Source organism: Emys orbicularis, chromosome 11 (assembly GCF_028017835.1).
Source record: "Emys orbicularis isolate rEmyOrb1 chromosome 11, rEmyOrb1.hap1, whole genome shotgun sequence".
Classification (NCBI taxonomy): domain Eukaryota; kingdom Metazoa; phylum Chordata; order Testudines; family Emydidae; genus Emys; species Emys orbicularis.
The window spans coordinates 69,688,709-69,703,527 of NC_088693.1; the positions used below are offsets into that span (position 1 = coordinate 69,688,709).

A 14,819-nucleotide genomic window follows, 5' to 3' on the forward strand; every position below is an offset into this window, starting at 1 on the left:
TAAGCCTGTGTTTAATTTTATGTGGGTAGATCCATTGACCCACTGAAGTCATCACTAACATGCTTAAAGTTCAGCAACTGCTCAAGTGCTTTGCTGAATCAGCACTGAAATGGAGATCAGAATGGGTCTATGACCACCATACCAAATATCCTGCCCAATTGTCCCCGTAGCCTTTGTATCCCTACCACTTGGGATGCATTAGTGCCTACGATAGGTGTTTGTATGGACCAACTCACACGTAGGGAGTGGTTACTGCTCCCCACAAAAAATGAAAAGAAGAGATTAATATAGTGGAGAACAGCATAGATCAACCAAAGAAAAAGCAAACCCCCAACATAAAAGGCTAGAGTTGACCCTCAGTTGCAACCCCACTGAAATCAATGGGCTGGTACGGGTGTAGAGGAGGACAGAATTTATTCCTGATAGTGAGTTAAAAGTTAATGAAAGTCTCTGATATTATCTCCAAAAATATTTGTGTCAGGTTTAAAGTTAACCTGATATATATAAATATTTTCCCCAGAGTTCTTTTATTGTGGCTCCATTCAGAAGGGGCTATTAAAAAGATTAAGATTATTTAGTTTGGAAATGCGAAAATTAAGAGGAATTTAACAAATAGATAACAGATGCTCCACTTTGCTTTGGAAAGTCAATGAAATTAAAAAGTGACCAAAGGGAAATAGGTAAAGTATCCCTTTTCATTTAGTTAGATACTTTCATTTAGATACTCTAGTTAATGAAAATCACTCAATCGTTTTAAATATCAAAATCCAGCTCCTTAAAAGTAAAGTTTCCATGATGACCCATAAAAAGGTTTTAACATCTTGTTTTCTTTTTCTTTCTATTTGTTCTAGTGAGTAAGCAAGACATTTTATTCATGATTGATGGCTCATCCAACCTAGTTGGGCAGTTCCCTCTTGTCCGGGACTTTGTGCACAAAATTATTTCTCAGCTCAATGTGAAGCCGGATGCCATCCGAGTCTCTGTGGCTCAGTACAGCGACAACGTCCAGGTGGAGTTCACCTTTGACCAAATCCCATCCAAGCAGGAAATACTCCAGAAAGTGAAACGAATGAAGATAAAAACGGGGAGACAACTGAACATGGGGGCTGCACTGGATTATGCAGTGAGGAATCTGTTTGTGAAGAGAGCTGGAAGCAGGATTGAAGAAGGCGTTCCTCAGTTCTTGGTTCTGCTTTCTGCTGGGAGATCTACTGATAACGTGGAACAACCAGCAGAGGCCCTGAAAGGAATTGGTGTTGTCGTTTTTATTATCGCAGCCAAGAATGCCGATATCACAGAACTAGAAAGGATAGTTTATGGTCCACAGTTCATTTTAAAAGTTGATTCCCTTTCTAGAATTGGAGACATACAACCACAGATAGTGAACTTATTGCAAACCATAGAAATTCAACGACCAGGTATGGAAAGCCACCATTTCTTTTGTTTTTATAACATTGAAACATGTATCAAATTTGTTTCAGAGGACTAAAAAAAATGTTGCAAAATGATCCTTGTAAATTAGAACTACACACGAAACAATGGATCCTGGGCCTGATCCAAAGCTCTCTGAAACTGGTGGAAAGTCTCCCATTGATTTCAGTACATTTTGGCTCAGGCCCAATACGGTTGAGGTTTAAAATAATGATGTAGCAAGTGGTAGTCTACGTTGGTTTTCCTTCATTCAAGCTCTAATCCAGTAAAGCACTTCAGTGCATGCTTTCCTTTAGGACAAACAGTCTCATTGAAGTAAAAAAGCCTATCTTATGGTTTCTGATTTATATTATAAAGTATAATCTGCAGGCCACAACAGAGACTGCAGCCCCATTGTGCTAAGCACTGTGCAAAGATGGTGTCATAGACAGTCACTTCTCTGAAGAGCTTACAGTATGAGTAGCTTTAAGTGCTTTGCTGGATTAGGAGCAAATTAGGGCAAGGTTGTCTCTATTTCTCTTCCAAACTGATTTTGTTCTTCTTGAAAGTGGTGTGGGGAAAGAGGAACATGGCATCATCGACAATCCAGTGCATAAATCTATTGCTTGCCATCCTAGATTCATTTCTCTAAATTTCTTCTTGAATGAAACATGAACAGCTTTTATATTTTGCACCCAGATATCAACCAGTAAATTAAATGCTATTGAATCAGTTGCAATTATAACCGGAGGAAATTAAAATGGCAGAACTAGAATAAAGGATAACAAAAGGGTAACAATTCAATTATCAAAATTCTAAATAGCATGGTACCATAGAGACATCATCTGTGAACACATATGCCTTTTTTTGTGAAACATCCCTGCTTTGCCAGCAAAGACGATGGGTATTATGGCCTCCTACCAGCAGATGGAGACAGGGAAAATGCAACATACTTAACATGAAGCCTCCATAAAGGTTCTAGCCAAATGAACCTTATCCGGTCTTTGACAGGCAGTGACTGTTTACTGGTTGGCCTGAACCAGGGTGTTGAAGTTTGGTGTGAGTTTGTTCGGTAGTAGAACTGATCAAATTTTTTTAGCTTTTAGAAATGTTCAACTACTTTTATCACAAAAATGATTGAACATTTTTCATTTTTATTTCAGTTCACTTCTTTATTTTGCTGGCTTGAGCCAGTTGAAATATTGTCACAAAAATAGTTTCACCATTGTCCAATCAGCTGTGGAATTTGTGTGTGTGTGTGTCTGTGTGTGTGTGCGCAGCATTACTTATTTCTAGGTTAGAATGCTCCCCGGGGAAGTTTTTTTTCCCTATGTCTCTCCTCCATCTTGCACCCCTCTCTAGGGCACTCTATGTGGAGTAGTCAACTGGTGCTAATGTGTTCCACTCCCTAGAGACCCTTGATCGCTTTGGGAGAAAATGCCCCCTGATTACATACTCCATTTGTCTTCCCTTGCTGAAGGCTGATGCCTCCACTAAAGAGTATAGAGCCCCCTCCAGACTAAGTAGGTATCACCCAGCACATGATGTCACATGGTTTTCATTGGATTTCCATCCATCTGTCCATTAGTCAAGAGCATTTGACTGCCTGGGTAAAGGTAAACTATAAAGAAACAGGATCAGCATCTGTGATACATGACCTAAGATCCCAAGCGTTTCCTCTCTCTGCAAATCATTCTATACAGAGGATGTCTACTTTACACCGAGAATCTGACTTATCTTCCCCTTCCCTCATTGTCTCCAAAAACAGCTGACGAAAGTGAGAAGAAGGATGTGGTGTTTGTGATTGATGGCTCAGATGGTGCCAGAAGTGGTTTCCCTGCACTGAGGGCCTTTGTGCAAAGAGTGGTCGAGAGCCTGGATGTCAGTCCTGACAGGGTCCGTGTTGCCGTGGTGCAATACAGCAACATCATACAACCCGAGTTCCTTCTGAACGCCTACACTGATAAAGCAGATGTGATCAGTGCCATCCGGGGCCTGTCCATTATGGGAGGGGCTCCTCTTAATACGGGTGCAGCCCTGGACTATGTCCTAAAGAATGTGTTCACCAGCCCAACTGGCAGCAGGACAGCTGAAGGTGTCCCTCAGCTATTGATTCTCCTGACATCTGGTAAATCAAGAGATGATGTGAGAAGGCCCTCGGTGGCCCTGAAGACTGGTGGCATGGTGCCATTAGGCATTGGAATTGGAAATGCCGATATCACAGAGCTGCAGACCATCTCTTACGTTCCAGACTTTGCTGTTGCAATCCCCGACTTCAATCAACTGGATACTGTACAGCAGGTCATCTCAGAGAGAGTCACTCGGCTCACCAGGGAACAAATTGAAGGGCTAGTCCCGGATTTTGAATTGACAACACCCAGTCCAGGTGAGAAGGTGTTTTTTGGCTGTTGTGTCTGCAGAGCAATGCTCATACGAGTAAGATTCAGAGACAAAAAACTGATGTTTAAATAACATTATGGTTGTGACGCAAAGAGGGAAAGGCAAGGCATTCACAATTAAGGCTCCAAAACCAACCTCATCTCCCTGCGAATTTATCCTCTATTTGCTCGCTTGTACCCGGGTTTGCAAGGATCTGTGTAATTCCTGCCAGTCATTCAAATACATCTATAGGCCCTGTGGTCATGCAGGCAGACTGCTATGTCTACACAGTCCACTGAAGTCAATGCAGGCTCTGGACCATAGTGTTACAATAAATAAACGGGGTGATATATTAATTAATAACTTAGTGACCAGGCAATTTCTGCCCCCACTTCCCCAAAAGAAAACTAGATCATTTAGTTAAGAAACTGACATTTTCATGTAAATTCATGTAGATTTTTCCGACATTTATAATTCAGGCACAGAACTTTGCTCTGACCTGAAACCGGGTAGAAAAGCTCATCATCAGGAAGCAAACCTTCCTCTTGGGAATAACAGCAACGGGGAAAACAACTCTCAGATGGCAAGTGTAGCGCAATCTAGTGATGCAAAAGAGAGGGCGGTGTCACTGAACTCACTTTCTCAATATCTAGTCTGCCCTGTGTAAGGGGTAGCATGGGGCTGCGCCTCTCTGGGAAAAGACCAGAGAAGGACCTGGTGCTCAGAGATAATTCTCATGTTTACTGCCTCATGTGTGTGGCAAGCTAGTCTGGCCAGTGAATAGGGGGGAGGTGTGGAGCCAGGGCTCCTCTGACTTCCTGCCTTCTCAGCCCCCTCCCTGGCCTTCACTCAGAGGACTCAGATCAGGAGAGCAACCATTACTCCACCCCACATGGCCAGATTCGCAATCTGAGCAGGGGAGCAAAGGGGCTTTAATGCTTCTGTTCCCTGACACAGCCAAGAGAGAGGGCTGACAGGCTCCCCTCTGTGCACTAAATGACAAATCATGATCCCTATTTTTTTTAATTAGTGGCTGTATCGAAGTGAGATTGTGAGAGTGCGGGACAGAAGGTGGCTTGCAAGGTCTAGCCTCACTTGGATTCCGAATGTTGTAAGTCAGAGTTGTGTATGAGGACTGCAGACTAGATTTCCACACTATTTAATCTTACACGTCAATTTCATTGGACAGCTAATTTCAGCACGGTGCTGCTCGCTGATGACCCCAAAAATGATGATGTGTAATTGCACATCTGCGGGTGCCTTAAACTTTTGCCCTTTAGATCATTTACCAATGCAACTCTTGGACATACGTGCATCATCTGAACTCTTTCTCTTTTGACAGTGAGCAGCAAGAAGGATGTTGTGTTTCTCATTGATGGCTCCCAGTTTGTTACCTCTGAGTTCAGTCTCATCCGTGGTCTGATCGAACGGATGGTGAACTCCCTGGATGTGGGTTTCGATGCCACCCGGGTTGCTGTGGTCCAGTTCAGTGATGACTCCAGGGTCGACTTTCTTCTCAATGCTCACTCCAGCAAAGACGAAGTGCTGAGTGCTGTGAGAAAATTAAGGCCCAAATTTGGCCAAAGAGTTAATGTAGGAGCTGCCCTGGAGTATGTATCGAAAAATATCTTTACAAGAACTTCTGGAAGTCGCATAGAGGAAGGTGTCCCTCAGTTTTTAATACTGCTCTATTCCCGCAAGTCTGCTGATGACATAGAGGACCCTGCCCTCCAAATCAAACTAGCTGGAGTCGCACCTTTGACTATCGCAAAGAATGTGGATCCTGAGGAGCTGACAAAGATTTCTCTCAGCCCTGAGTATATATTCTCAGTGAGAAACTTCCAGGAACTACCCAGCCTAGAGCAGAAGCTGCTGACCCCTATTAGAACGCTGACTTCAGACCAGATACAAAGTCTCCTGGGAGACATAATAGTCCCTCCAGGTAAGATTGTCTGATCACCCAGTGCCTTTGTGTTGCTGTTAATTTAGCTATTGCTAAAAGTGCAAATAACTTTCCATTTTTTCCCTGACAACAAATGATTTCCCCCTGAAAAACAAATACAGCACATTCGCACTGTCAGGAGAATGGAGATTCATTAGCGATTTCATGGAGATATCAAGGGCTAAGGTTTTCTGGGCAAAAGCTGCATTGCTTACCTTGTCTGCAGCCCTTTGAAGAGTTTTCTAGTTAAAATGAGCATAAATCTGGGGCCAAAATGAGGTTAGGAACATTTAAGGAAATGAATGCATAAAAAGTAGAAGTCAGAGTGCAGGAGAGTAGGATTTGGGGTGATATATATTTATAATTTTGGATGTAAATTTAAACTGACAGGTAAAGCCAAAAAGAGGCAAACAAAAAACACCGCCCCCCCAAAAGAAACCAACTCCAATTCCCATGCCTAAAGGGTGGCTTTTCACTTTAATAGATAGCACATTTTAGCATTCCCCCTTAAAAACAAAGCATATGTGCTATATTTATCAGGTGAATGGAGCTTCATCAGAGATCCCATGAGTTGGGTCATCCTTGGGAAGAGATTGCTCAGAAACCTTACAGCAAAGCTCAAGCAAAGGAGGTTTTTCATGTCAGTAATTTTCCTCTCTCCTTGACGGTTTTGTTCTCCTGCAGATTTGGACGGCGATAAGAAGGACGTCATCTTCCTCATCGACAGTTCTGACGGCGTCAGGTCCGACGGTCTTGCACACATTCGGGATTTCATCATCAGAATTGTTCAGCAGCTGGATGTTGGGCCAAACAAAGTGAGAATTGGTGTGGCCCAATTCAGCAATACTGTATTCGAGGAGTTCCTTTTAAAACAACACAAGACCAAAGATGCTGTTCTGCAAGCCATACGCCGCCTGAGGCTAAAAGGAGGGTCCCCACTGAACGTTGGCAACGCGCTGGACTATGTTGTGAAGAATTACTTCATTAGGTCTGCAGGGAGCAGAATAGAAGACGGGGTCCCCCAGCATTTAGTCCTCCTCCTTGGAGGGAGGTCCCAGGATGATGTGACTACACCTTCTGCTTTGATTGCATCCACTGGGGTTAAAATCCTGGGTGTAGGAGCAAGGAATGCAGACGGCACTCAGTTGCAGAGAATTACCAATGATCCTCGACTTGCATTCATAATCAGAGATTTTACAGCACTCCCAACCATTGAAAAGAGATTCATCAAATCATTTGAAGAACCTCAAGAGCCTACACTTGCACCTCCTCCAATTCCAATTCCAATTCCTGGTCAGTCTTTTATTCATGTTGGTATACACTGGGGGGAACCTTCGGGATGCAGCATGGGATAAAATTCTCATAATTTGTAAAGCCGTTCAGAATTAATGTATTTTAGTCCTTATTCCTCTGCTTGCATTGCACTAAAGAATACTCGCCGAAAGGGCCTTGCAGAACTTGGAAAATGGTAGAATTTAGAACGTGAATAAGACGGAAATATGTCCCTCATAAAAATAAATAACATATTATATAGCGTAACATTTGGGTGGGGTGGGTCCATGCTCTGAGGTGGCACTGAGCATTCTTTCTCTTAGGGGCATGGCTGGCTGGCTCTTGCTCACATGCTCAGGGTCTAACTGATCGCTGTAAGGGGGTTGGGAAGGAATTTTCCCTCAGGTCAGATTGGCAGTGACTTTGGGGGGGGTTTCCGCCTTCCTCTGCAGCGTGTGGGTTGCAGGTCACTTGCCAGGATTATCTGGGTATGTCTCACTTAATCATTTCCCTGACATTGCGGGGGCCTCGGGCACTGGTGCCCCTCAGACCCTCTTGTTCTCTGCCTGTGGCACATAGAGTCTAGCCTCCTGTGGGCTGTCGTACTTTGGTCTCATTTCGGTTATTGAGTTTAGTATATGGGTGCTGGGTGGTGGTGTTGGCCTATGATACACAGGAGGTCAGACTAGATGATCTGGGGGTCCTCTCGGGCCTTAAACTCCATGACTCTATCATGAATATGATGTTTTATGGACCCTTTCTTCTGAGCGGTCACAAAACTGCTCATGTCGCTGAAGAAACATAAAGATGAGATGGAAGTGATAGTGAAACATGACATTACTTCACATGGGACCTGCTCCAAAGTCCATTGAAGTCAGTGGAAAGATTTCCATAGACTTCCAAGAGCCTTAGATCAGGACTATATTTAGGAGTTCTCCTAGCCTTAAAATAGAACCAGGCATTTTGCTAAAATAATCGAGGTTTTGCACTTAGATTTGGCATTTGGAATTCTGTTCCCTGCCTTTCCCCACCCCCAATCTATCCTGTTCTCTGCACTGGCTTCACCCTGGGGTGCTTACATGTTGTGTGTGAATCACTGTTTTTATCATTTGCTTGCTCAGCATTTTCCTCGTTTGATTTTTCACTGGCACCCAGTAATGAATTACACCCAATGGTACCCTAATCTGGAATCTTGATGGACAAACCTCTTAATGTTTGGTTCTGATGAGCCCATAATCTTTGGGTGCTCCTCCAAAGCTTTTGAAATACAGTCACTCCTTTTCTCCATGTAACCATCGTTGTCTCTTTCAATGACCCTAAGTGTGCCCTTTGTACTCTCGGCATATAATCTGTCACCCTAAATGGTTGCCTCAAACCTAAGCGTATTGATTCTCTTCTCCTTCCTGTCGCTATGGTCTCTTTTCTCCCAAGAGGTCATCTCTGGTTGATATTTTGCCACATCCAAAATGTGGTCTCAATAGATCTTGCAGAACCTGCTTTGCTGGCTGGTTTCTTCAAATCTCACATTTCAGAGGGCTTTCCTAGTTCATTGGTGCTTTAGGACATTTTCCCCAGCACGGACTGACTGATTTGGCTATGGATTTAGCAGGCTAGCAGCCCAAGTGCAGAGCAGGGGCAGGGAGATTTTGGACCTCAGGTGCTAATATGAATCCCCAAAAAGGTGAGGTGTGAGCTGGGGTTTGTGTCAGTTTGTATAGTCCGGCCAAGATTTTAAAAAGTGACTTGTGAATTTGGGTGCTAGCAAAAGAAGAGACATCTTAAAGGGGCCCGACTTTCCGAAAATGCAGCGGCCACCTCCTCACTGAACGTCAGGTTCCTTTAAGATTGGCCATCCAAAAAAGGAGGCAGCCACTCACTTTTGAATGGCTTGGTCTTCACTGACTCATTCACTCATTCTGAATCAGCCATAGTCTTACTGCTCATCTTATTTTCCAAGGCAAGACATGTTTCTAAATGAAATGCAGAATTATTTCTATGTGCAGCACGCAGCCTTTGCCGACAATTTAAGAATGGTCTATTTTCCTCTAGTGTTTGAAACAATATTCTGGGTGCCACAAAGCATTTAATACCCACCTTCTTTTTAACTGTTTCAGATGGTAAAAAGGAAGTCGACATCGTGTTTTTGCTGGACAGCTCCATCAATTTAGGGAGAGAGAACTTCCAGCAGGTTATCCAATTTGTATATTCCATAATTGATGCTCTCTATTCAGATGATAAATCCATTAAAGTGGGATTGGCCCAGTACAACTCTGATGTGACTGATGAATTTTTTCTCAAGGACTATACCACCAAAGACCAGATCTTACGTGCTATCAACAGAGTAGCCTATAAAGGAGGCAGAGTGGCTAATACTGGAGAAGGCATCAGACACATCCAGGCAAAGCACTTTGTGAAAGAGGCTGGTGGCAGGGGGGAGGACAGGGTCCCTCAAGTTGCTTTTATTGTGACAGGAGGCAAACCTTTGGATGACGGACAGACAGCGGCATTGGCACTGGCAAACGCAGGTGTCAAGGTGTTTGCCGTTGGTGTGAAAAACATTGACCTGGATGAAGTGAGCAAGCTATCCAGTGATAGTGCCACTGCTTTCAGAGTGGCAACGGCCCAGGAACTGTCAGAACTGAATGAACAAGTGTTGATTACTCTTGATGCTGTTATGGAAGAGCAACTGTGTCCAGGAGTGAGTGAAGCCAGAGGTAAGTGCCATTGTTGTAAAAATATTATTTCCATGTATAGTTCTCCTCTTGGAGCACTTTGTTTGCTTTAAACAGACTCCTCCAATAGCATCATTGTATTCCTGTTCCCATGCTTTCTTAAGCCTGGATCTTGCAAATTCTAGTGACTGGGCTCAGCCCTAGACTATAAACCCTTCCCTAGATGGTAAGCTCTTCAGCACAAAAACCTTCCTATCCATCCGTGGAGCACCTAGAACATGGGGGGTGGGACTGCAATATATGTCAAACAACAATCATTCTAAGATGACAAACACTAGCATAGAATCATAGGGCTAGAAGGGACCTCAGGAGGTCATCTAGTCCAACCCCCCTGCTCAAAGTAGGACAAATCCCCAGACAGATTTTTGCCCCAGATCCCTAAATGGCCCCCTCAAAGATTGAACTCACAACCCTGGGTTTAGCAGGCCAATGCTCAAACCATTGAGCTATCCCTCCCCCCCATAGAATCATAGGACTAGAAGGGACCTCGAGAGGTCATCTAGTCCAGTCCCCTGCACTCAGGGTTGATTGATCACGTGTTGACAATGATAGTATCTCCACCTCAAACAAAATAGTTACTAAATGATCTAATGCTGCCCTGTGGATTTAAGTGTTATCTGATCTGACTGGCCCCTTTGTACTGACTTAGGGCTGGTCTACACCCAGCCGCTAGTTCGGCGGCTGGGGATCGAAGTTCTGGGTTCGACTTATCGCGTCTGGTCTGGACGCGATAAGTCGAACCAGGAAGTGCTCGCCGTCGACTGCGGTACTCCAGCTCAGCGAGAGGAGTACCGCAGAGTCGACGGGGAGCCTGCCTGCCGCGTGTGGACCGCGTCTGAACCGCGGTAAGTTCGAACTAAGGTATGTCGAATTCAGCTACGTTATTAATGTAGCTGAATTTGCGTACCTTAGTTCGACTTGGGGGGTTAGTGTAGACCAAGCCTTAGTTAGTTTTCATGACCAAAGGCTTACTAAATGATAAACTCATAACTGACTGCCCAAGATTAGTATGCATGTTATACCAGTGAATTCCAGCTTGACCTCACCTCACCATGGATTTTGCCTTTAGATCAGAACTGGGTGTAACTATATATATATTGGAGGATTAAGGATTGTGGGGAGAAGAGTAGTGAGATTTACCCCTTTTGTCAAGGTCTGCCCTGAACTTTCAGGGCACATTGTCATATTGTAGGATCTATTTCATTGGTCCATCCTCAGAGAGTGATGGGCTTTGTTTGGCTCTAGACAGCCACAAAAGAAAGTACTATCCAACTAGTGGGTCATTCTGTAGATAGCCCACGTCACATCATGCTGGCTCCTCCTCATTTCCAGCTCACTGCATGGCTGCAGATGTGCCAAGATGCATACAGAAGCAGCTGGCAATAAGGAGGGTGATTCTGGTGTTTCTGCAGGGTTCTTGCATGAATGGAAAGGGGATCCAGACTGGTAGGGCTCCAATGGATGGACTGGGAAGGGAGCTGAGACTGCGTGATGATCTCTCTATTAAGATGTGGTCCCCGCTGGGGAAAAGTTAGACATGCCCATGATACAGATAATAATAACATTTTGCACTCATCATTGCATCTTTCATCGAAGGATTGCAAAACACTTCACAGAGATCGATTACGGCTCACAACATTCCTGTGAAGTCGATAAGTACAGATGGAGCTAGCAGAGTCTACCTGCCATGCCAAATGATACAAAAGTGTTTGGCCACTAAACCGTGAATAGAACCCAGGAGTCCTGGCTCCCAATGCCCTGCCTAAACCACTAGACTTTTTGCATCTCATATTAAATCTTTGTACTAATTCTCTCCTAAAATAATGCAAGACTTGTAATTCTGTGCAAATCAAGATAAAATGAAACGCCAGTTTTTGGCCGCAAATTGTAGCAAACGAAAGGAGAAAACACTTGCCCACTATTAAAGGATGGACAAGCTTTCACAGAGGCAAAACAAGGTATTTCTCCATGCAGTCTAGGACACATTTATTTCTTAGCGGATTCATTTCCTATTTGTTTTTGAATAGATGAAGTCAAATTCTAAACAATAGCTACACTGAGAAAAACATATAACCACTTTTTATTCATTGTTATTATTATAAGTAGTAGCTAGGGCTCCAAACCAGGATCAGGGCCTCATTGTACTTGCCACTGTCATTTGGACAACTAGCACAAAGATTGTCGCTTGCCCAAAGAGCTCACAGTCTAGGATTCAGATAATATTCAACAGATGAATAAGCGGTGACTCAATTAAAAAAAAAATAAACAGAGTTCTGTACCTGCTCTGTTCTGAAGCAATCATTGCAGAATCGTAGAAGAATCATAAAATTACAGAATATTAGGGTTGGAAGAGACCTTGGGAGGTCATCTAGTCCAACCCCCTGCTCAAAGCAGCACCAACACCAACTAAATCATCCCAGCCAGGGCTTTGTCAAGCCGGGCCTTAAAAACCTCTAAGGATGGAGATTCCAGCACCACCCTAGATAACCCATTCCAGTGCTTCACCACCCTCCTAGTGAAATAACTTCCCCCCCACCACTTACTCTGTGTCTGAATGAGTCTACACATTTTTCCTCCCCAGAATGCAAACTGGATGTGATACTTGGGTTTGATGTCTCGGATGTTGGACCAGGGCAAAATATATTTAATTCTCAGAGAGCATTGGAGTCCAAGGTAGAGATCATTCTGAACAGAATTACCCAGATGCAGAGGATCAGCTGTACTGGCAACCAGCAGCCGACTGTGCGAGTGGCAATCATGGCGCAAACACCCACCGGAGTCGTTGAAGCCTTTGACTTTTCCGAGTACCAGCCAGAATTGTTTGCGAAGTTCCGAGACATAAGCAACCGTGGTCCATATGTTCTGACAGCACAGACGCTGAGCTCTTACCAGAGCAAATTTAGAACAGCTCCTGCCAACAACGTGAAAGTAAGTCTGGGTTCTCCTCTCATTCTAGAGGTTTTTCTATGTGCTTTGAAACAGAAACACATTGGGCAAGATTCTCTACTGGTTTAAACAAGCACAGCTCCAGAGAAGTGAACTTAGCTCTGCCAGTTTACACCAGGTAGGAAATTGCCCCACTGAAACGTTGAGAGCATGAAAGATTTCCTGACACTGAAAAGCAAAGATCCCTAGATGTCTGGGTTTTTCCCCATTATTTCTTTACTTGGAATATTGCTGTATATATATTAGTTTAATTGATGCAGGGAAATTAATAAACAAAGCATCCTTGTTAGAGCATCTTAACCGTATTGTCTTGCTGCACTTAAGTGGCATTTTAAAATATATTGTAAGGCACAACACTGTGGAGTGTCACTCCGGCTAATGTTTGTGAATACCAATTTGGGCCATTTACTGAGCTGTAGCTATTACTAACTGGAAAATGTACATCTGAGTAACATGATCGGGCACGTCAAGCCAAAAATCCATATGTGAAGGGCAGGAGGAACCAGTAGGATCAGCTAGTCTGACCTCAGACAAAATGTGCACCTGAGGAAAGTATGTTATTGCAAGATCGGCTCTGAATATTATGGTGTAAATTCCATTGAAGGCAATGGAACTAAGCAAAATTGACACTAGCTGAGAATCTGGCCAAACATTTCACTGTATGTGGCTGTGTTTCACAATTGAGGCCTGACTTGAATTTTTTCCTTCCCAGGTGGTAATTCACCTAACCGATGGTATAGATGGTGGAATGGCTCAGCTGGAGGCTGCGTCAGCCGCGCTGCAAAGAGAAGGTATTCTGTCACTTTTCATTTTGCTTCATTTTGCCCCGGGCTTCTCATAAAAGAGGTGCACCCAGCTTTTTGATGAATGGTGAGGTCAGTATTAAGCTGAATTCGCACACGCTTGCTGTTTTTAATCCTCTTCCCCTTTGAATAATGCTATGGCGGCGTTACTCTGACGGAGACTCTGTGCGTGGTATATCGCGGGCGGAGGCAAGCCCATGCGGACAGACTCAGATCTAAATCTGAACGTCTCAGAGTCTGGGGCACAGGGGTGGAGTTCAATCCAGGATCCACACAGCTCTAACTCAGTTTACATTAACTGATAGCTTGTGACCTGTGACGGCAGAGGATTCCCGGGATGCTGATCTGTTTCATCCAAAGTGATGGCAGCGCAGGATGGGAAATGGAATCCTTCTGGTACAGAGCAGGTCCAGCATTGGCAATGGCAGTGCAAGCCCCGCCCTGCGCTGCTGATAGGGTCTGAAGGGACCAGCTATAGGAATGAGATGGGAGTTCAGCGTCCACGCTCATTCACGGGCCGATTCTGCAAGCCCTCCATACACGGAACTCCCATTGGCTGCAGGGCAAGTTCCAGAGGCAAAGGGCTGGCAGGACTGGATCCACTGCCTTTGCTCTTTCCACCTAGGATTATACACGAGCTAGATTGTATTGTTAAGCAGCAACCCTGCACTGCCACTGGAGACATTCTGCCTCCTAGTGCACTGTGGGCAGTACAAACTGCTACACCCCTTTAGAGAGTGCAGCATAGGCCCTGCACGCTCTCACAGCTGACCATGGTGCTCTCTCCTTCCTGCCCCCTTCTGGGCACAGTGCTCCTAGCGGGAGCATCTTGGGACAGCCCGGAGCACAGAAGCTGCAAAGCTGATCCAATCTTCTGCAGCCCACACAAGAGCAGAGCAATTCCTCGCTCCCTCCCTACTGCACCACCCAGGTATGGGGCCAGCAGGAATCTAGCCCCATGAGGACAATTTTGGTCATCTGGCCACCTGCCCCCACCGGGCCGAGACCACTAAGTAGCTTTATAAGGACAAATGCCCAGCCACCAGGTGTTTCAGCCATTAAATGAAGCAAATTGGATTCAAGCTGGTGACCTAGAGGTGAAACACTGTGTGTGTAGCCCATCCACTACCTACTGGCACCTAAACATGATGACTTTCAAACCCAGAGAGAGGCAGATAGATCATTAATCCCTTGCATTATCCAGACCCCCTAAAATCATTCAAGTTAATGAACATGTGCCAATATTTTCTTTAGATTTCCAGTTAAGCAGACAGGAACAATCCATGCTTAGATTTTACAATATGCATGCTTCCAAGTGTTGCTGGCGCTTTCATA

At 44.4% G+C, this 14,819-nt stretch overlaps 1 protein-coding gene across 1 annotated transcript in view; it reads left to right on the forward strand.

The window, feature by feature from the left end:
* COL6A3 (collagen type VI alpha 3 chain) overlaps nt 1-14,819 on the forward strand; it is an 86,350-nt gene that overhangs the window by 17,834 nt on the left and 53,697 nt on the right. Inside the window, exons 6-12 of the mRNA XM_065413388.1 lie at nt 852-1,418; nt 3,173-3,796; nt 5,132-5,731; nt 6,416-7,024; nt 9,118-9,717; nt 12,317-12,663; nt 13,394-13,472. Coding sequence (XP_065269460.1) covers nt 852-1,418; nt 3,173-3,796; nt 5,132-5,731; nt 6,416-7,024; nt 9,118-9,717; nt 12,317-12,663; nt 13,394-13,472 — 3,426 coding nt within the window. The remainder of the gene's footprint in view (nt 1-851; nt 1,419-3,172; nt 3,797-5,131; nt 5,732-6,415; nt 7,025-9,117; nt 9,718-12,316; nt 12,664-13,393; nt 13,473-14,819) is intronic.